Below are 6,118 nucleotides of genomic sequence, written 5' to 3'. Positions count from 1 at the left end.
GGTGGTTTGGACATTCCCCTTTAGCCATTGATGTGCACATGAACCTAAATTAGGCACTTCTCTAATTAAACAGTAATGTCAAAAGCTTTAGAGAGGTTTCATCTTCCTATAATAAATTTTTTTAGATCCAAAATGAGCCATCTGTACAGAACTTTTGAATGACTTGAAGAATTTTGTGTAAGGGGACATAAAGGAGCTTCTGTTTGGGCTGCTAGCATGCATTTACTTTATAAATAGTACCTTTGGATATTTCCTTCTTGGTGAGAGGTAGCTAAAGCCTGGGGTGGGATTACTTCTGGATATCCAACTTAGTACTAGCTGTCATGGCCTCCTTCAGCTAGAAGAATAAGCTGATTCTTCAAGTTTCAAGTTAACCTATTGTCCATTTTCTCTGCATTACTACAGAAGGAGGGAGGCTAAAGTATTTGTTCGTTCTCTCTTAAGTAGCTTTTAAAACAAGGCACAGAAAAGGAAGTCAAAAGAGGAGAAAGCAGCATATTTGATTTTCTGCTTCAGGACCAATGCTGTCCAACAGGAAAATTATTAATGGATTATGGAAAGTTTCAAGGAAGGTGAGCTCAGTTCTTCCTCGCAATATACGTAGCGCATTGCTACAGAGTACAATTCTTTTATTTTCTGGCCAGTCTGAGAGGATGGCTTCCCAATAGCCAGTTGTGAAAATGACAGTCCTCCTGTGAGAGAAATGTAAATCAAGTTCTGATTTTTGTCATCACTGCAGAGTAAAGAGATGCACCTGATTTTACTGCAGAGTCCATTACCTCTTACAGCATTATGTCAGCTCGTGACACTATCTACTACATTCACTGTAGGTATTATTCATTATTAGTTTTTAAGATGACCCATATTGCAAGTATGCAAGTATCTACAGACACGTGTTAAAAAAAAAAAAAAATCAGAGTAGACAATTACAGCTGGTTTTAGTATTAAAAAATATTTATTACTATGAAACACTTGTTTTGCTCCCTTGTCAGTGTTAGATACTCATCCTGTGATCCTGCAGATGTGCCTCCATTTTTTTTACAACAGTTGGGAAAAAAAAATACAGCTCAATTCTGTTGTCTTCTACAGAATCAAAGTGCAGTATGATTAGGGCTTTTTTTTTTTTCTATTGCTTGAGGTTCACAGATACTTTTCAGGGGTAGCAGCTTGCTTGCATACATGCTGACAATTACAGGAAGAAATGTAACTCACTTTGACAACAGTCCGTGCATACAGTTGTATCCTCAGTGCCTCTCATGCACGTTTCTAGAATTCAAGATAATCTTGTTGCAAGGACAAGATAGCTCCTGGTGGTCTGAAAATTCTAATTATGTCATACTTGCCAAGTTTATATAAATAGCTGTAGAATAGTTATGTTTGGCTGCACGTCATAGAGAAAAACACTGTTGCTGTGGGCTGGAATAATCTGCCATCCAATCCCAACTTTATCTGTAAAGAGAAACACTGGGATTCGTATTTCTGCTTAATAAAACAAAGAGTAAAAGTTGCATGTCAAATTCTGTAAAAAGAGATCTTTAGCATGCTGTTAAAGCAAGCTACAGACAAATGCTTATGAGTATGTATTTTTAAAAATTAACAGTAATGCTATGCCACTCAGCATAATTTTGTGAATTAACCAGTTGCCGCAGACCAGCTGTTCAGCTAGTAGACTGCAAAAGATAGGCTTTTGAAGAGTGTATGAAGAAAAATCCCAAATCCCTCCCTATTTTATTTAATCTCTAGTTGTTTTTTTTAACCCTCAAAGAACAGTTAAGATAAGATAAAGGTGTTAGGCTGCATCTCAAATGTTATCACTGTAATAGTGCAGCATAGATGGTTTTCCTCCTTTAAGCTTAACTCTTTTTTTCTTCCCTATTGCCACCACACTTGCAATTCATCTCAAGTTGGCCTTAACAGATGTGAGTTGTGAAGGAAAAAGCAAAGTTTCAATCTCCTGATCAAATCTATGTGGAAAAGTTACTGCTCTTAGGCAGACCACTCTTAAATCCAGCTCTAGGGTAAGAATCTCACTGTTGGACAATACCCATTGCCAAAAAATGCTCCTGTTGATCTCTACTACAGATTAAGTAATGGGGAAAGAGGCTAAAACTATTGATACACCTCATGAAAAATGCACCTACCAAGCTCAGTCAGGAACAGGTGATATGTGTCTGGATTACGAATTGTGAAGGCAATGTAGACCTCAGGAGGTTTTCTATCCGCTTTCAAAGTGGAGAGTTTTTGTAGCATACCAGAAAGGGCTAAAGTTATCTCTGGATCATATACCACATCTGCACAAAAAGGAAAACATTCAATATTTATTGAGAATTGAGCAAAAAGCAGAATGAAAACTACAAAACAAAAATATAAAATATTCATCTTGCAGGAGAATATGATTTTTGTATTCAGGGGTTAAAAATGCCCAAGAAGAGATCTTAGAAAATGCCTCTCTATTATGTGCTATGTCAAGTTGCCCTCACCTCTAATATCAGCCCAAAATCAGTGCTCCTTTTTGTAAATGGATTGTCAGATATTTAAGCCCATCTTAAGACAGACAGCAAAAACATTGAGCCTTGGTACTCTGTTACAACTGTCGTTAACAGAACGAAACTGCATTGTTAAAAATCTGTGTTTGAGGCTGATTGCAAAGGACTTGATTGGAACTGCAGCACTTTTCATCTTGAATAATTTTCTTGAGAGCAGAAACAGTGATGAGAGGCAAGACTGATTGCTAAGGGGTACAAAACGTCAGCCTTACTAATTAGCACTGTGATTCTGCAACGTGCCAGTGTTGTGTTGAGGACTGATGTTCAAGAGGTGGGTGTTTACTACACAGAGATGTTGAGGAATGTGCACATACCACTGGCGGACGTACTGGTTACTCTTGATGCAACATAATAAGAGAATGTCCTGCAGTAACTGGTAATAGCAAATAGTGGATACACATAAATCGCCTTCAGTTTTGAGTTGCCTTGCTTTCCTGAGTCCAACTTGGGCTGCTTTGTGTGTTCTCTGAACAGTACAGTTGTCATTAGGTAACATTCATACAGTGACTTCATTTTATAGAATTCACATATTTAATGCATCATGTGATACCTTTGATGACAAAGGCAGTACGTTTTTGTCATTTCTTCACCTGAATTCTTAGGTAATTTTTGCTTTGCAAAGCCCCAAATCAGGGAGTAAAATCCTGTAGCTACAGCTAAGAAATTCTACTATTGCTAGATTTTCCATTATTAGAATTTTTATTAACTCCCTCCAGATTTATACATAAGCAATTTCCAAAAAAGGTTTGTGGTTGGTTGGTTTTTCAATATGTTATCCCTGAAATGAATGCCAAGATTGCCCATTGTTATTAATGAGGCTCTTAAGAGTGACAGATTTATCATCTTCTGTTTCTGTATTTTAAAAAAAAATGCAGAAGAGAAAAATAATTTGCTTTTTGGTGTTACGTACACAACTGCTGAATATCTGAAAAAGACAAAATGGTCAAATGAATTGTGAGAAGATCCATCATGCACTTCCAGGTATGGTAACTGAAGTAGGGTTGAGTGAGTCCTGCACACAAATACCTTTGCCTTCTCTCTCTAACCTGCTTATTCCTGCATGAAATAACACAGTAAGGGTTTAATCAGAAGTGTAAAGTACCTGCTGCAATGATGACATCAGCTTGAAGATCCAACAGTTGTTTTTCTGTAACTGAGCCCCAGTCAAGTTCTGCAACAGTTAGTTTTGGGGTTTGGCAATTTGTTTCTTCTGCCTCCTGGCCTCGGGACTCTGTTTGGATACGCTGGGTAGTTTCAGGCTCCAAGACAAAGCCATTCAAACGGATGTTTTCTGTCAGCTGTTTGAGAACACAGTGGTGGTAGTCACTAAATATATAGGTCTTGGGATTGCAGGTTTTACAGATTGCAATTCCAGTGAAGCCAATCCCACTTCCTAATTCCAAGACTGTCCTGAAGGGTAATGGAGTAAAAGATGTACTTATTAGGACTCTAAACTGAGTTTGGAAATCAGAAGATTCTAAGTATATCTAAAGGTAAAATCAGTTAGATTATTTCAATAATTTTTGAGTTAAACTATCTACAGTTTAATCTGTCTCAAATAACTGGGAGAGCTGGTAAACACTGAAGACGCAATTGTAAGCGTAAAAATGAATGACTTGAAATACTGCTTTTGCGTATGGTACAAAGCATTTCCACCATGGGGATGAGATACACTCCCACCTGTTTTTAGACTTCTGCAGCAGGATTGCCTTCATCTAAACTGGTGGTCCAGTTCTTTTCACAGTCATTGGAGAGAAACAGACACTTTAGTAGCACAGTTCCTGTGCTTGTGAGGTTGATATTCACTTCGCTGAATCTTTCCTCAAAAGTGCTTGTTCCTCTCGACTGCTTATGAACAAAGTCAGGACGATGAGATCAGACGTGCACACTAGCACATCGATCATCTAAAGTTAGCTGAGATGAATCCCATCACGGAGTGAAGTGCACTAGTGAAAGTTACTGTCTGGACAGCGTGGTAGCTGAAATGCGACAGCCTACTTTACAGAGCAGATCAGACTGCATGGTGTAATGGTTTGATCTCAAACCTGTCTGAAAAGAACTACAAGGTCCTCTCCTGGATTAAAGTTTCACTGTTGCAGAACGGACAAGAGCAGCAGTTATCCAGTAGCAAAAGGGTATAGTAATTTCACTTATTTTGGGGGGAAATACTGTACTGTATATTATTAAATTACAGTTGCATAGCTCGCAATACGAATGAAAATATCTTTCCTCATCTTTCCATCTGTGTTGCTGTCGTTACCTGTTACTGAAAACCACAGAATTCTCTATTGCCCACTCAGCAAGATGAAGAGCAGCATCCCATGTGACGAGCCCCGTGGTTCCTCCAGAGATAATTGCCACGCTCTCGGAAAGGGTAACACATTCTCCCGTGGGCTGGAGGACACACAAGAAGGCAAAGATGGATCAGCACAGACGATGGCTTTTACACTTTACAATCACTATTAGCGCCTGGAAAAAGGTAGGAAGCACCCTGGGTTTCTGGAGCGGGTATTTTTAAAGCCAATTACTGCTTAGTTCAGAAGATTAGAAGTGATTTATAAAATGCAGCATTAGTTCTTACCAGTAAGTAGTTTTTGTAACAGTGAGTAGATTCTTCTTCATTTAAAATATCTGCCAGTGTATTGTACAATTCATCCAGGGGTTCAGCTGCTGTAGATTCATGCTGTGTGAAAGAGAACACAGAAGTTCTGGGTATCAAATTGTTATGAAACAGAAAAAAATACATGCATTAAGTCCCATTTTAATACATTGTTGGCCATGATATTTTACACTGAATGCTATATTTTGTTATCACATAAGATAGAACTGGCATATTTTCAAGAAAAAATAAAACAAGCAAGCAACATGAAAAGTAAGCGCTACCTTTTTGATGAGTTCAGTTAGAAAGCATCTTCTGTACTTGGCTGAAGGGGGATATTTTACACACAGAGGGTGGAGAATGGTCTAAAACAAAAAGAGCAATTAAAACCAATTACCAAGTGCAGGGGGCCAGAGAAAGTCCAAGGAGCCATTAATTGGCTCTTTGTGTCATGAAATGCATTGCCATTTAGGCTGTAGATAAAAGAAGTGATGCTGAGCCAGAAAATGAAATCTGATGATTTCTGATCGGTTTGTTAGTTTACAGGTCTGTGGCAGCAAATGCATTTTCACTGTTCAAAAAGTAAACAGTGAAACAGAGTGGAAAGACTCCAATTTGCTCTCCTCTTTCTTTTGCTTTTCTCTTCTCTCTCTTCTTTTTGGTTTGCTGCCTCATTTGCGATTTCCCATCCGCAGGCAAAGTTAAAGCGCCTAAGGGTGGATGCGTTCCCACAGTGACTTGGATCACCTTCTTCTTGACCCTTAGAGCACCGAGATACAGGACCAGCTGGGCTGATTTGCTTGTGACATTAAAGTCATCTGTGCTCAGGCACACGGGTTCTTAATCTTGATGCTAAGAACAGCTGAATAACAGGAAGGGAAGGAAATCTGCTGTTCTGCTGGGCCCAGTGAAAGACTGTGTAATTATGTAAATAATAAATAAATAAATTTGTTATTAAATTGATATAAAATAC

General features: G+C 38.5%; 1 protein-coding gene across 1 annotated transcript; it reads right to left on the bottom strand.

The window, feature by feature from the left end:
- Window positions 1–1,348: 1,348 nt before the first annotated feature.
- FAM86A (family with sequence similarity 86, member A) lies at window positions 1,349–5,510 on the bottom strand (the record flags this gene model as incomplete). Its single annotated transcript, XM_009706191.1, has 6 exons — window positions 1,349–1,449; window positions 2,142–2,291; window positions 3,649–3,956; window positions 4,807–4,940; window positions 5,128–5,229; window positions 5,430–5,510. Coding segments are annotated over 6 exons (876 nt in total), but the record flags the coding sequence as incomplete, so codon positions are not given.
- Between the last annotated feature and the right edge of the window lie 608 nt (window positions 5,511–6,118).

The sequence above is a fragment of the Cariama cristata genome, unplaced genomic scaffold (genome assembly GCF_000690535.1).
Source record: "Cariama cristata isolate BGI_N322 unplaced genomic scaffold, ASM69053v1 scaffold24468, whole genome shotgun sequence".
Taxonomy (NCBI): domain Eukaryota; kingdom Metazoa; phylum Chordata; class Aves; order Cariamiformes; family Cariamidae; genus Cariama; species Cariama cristata.
The sequence above is the reverse complement of the archived record's forward strand: the minus strand, read 5'-3'. Positions and strand labels throughout refer to the sequence as shown.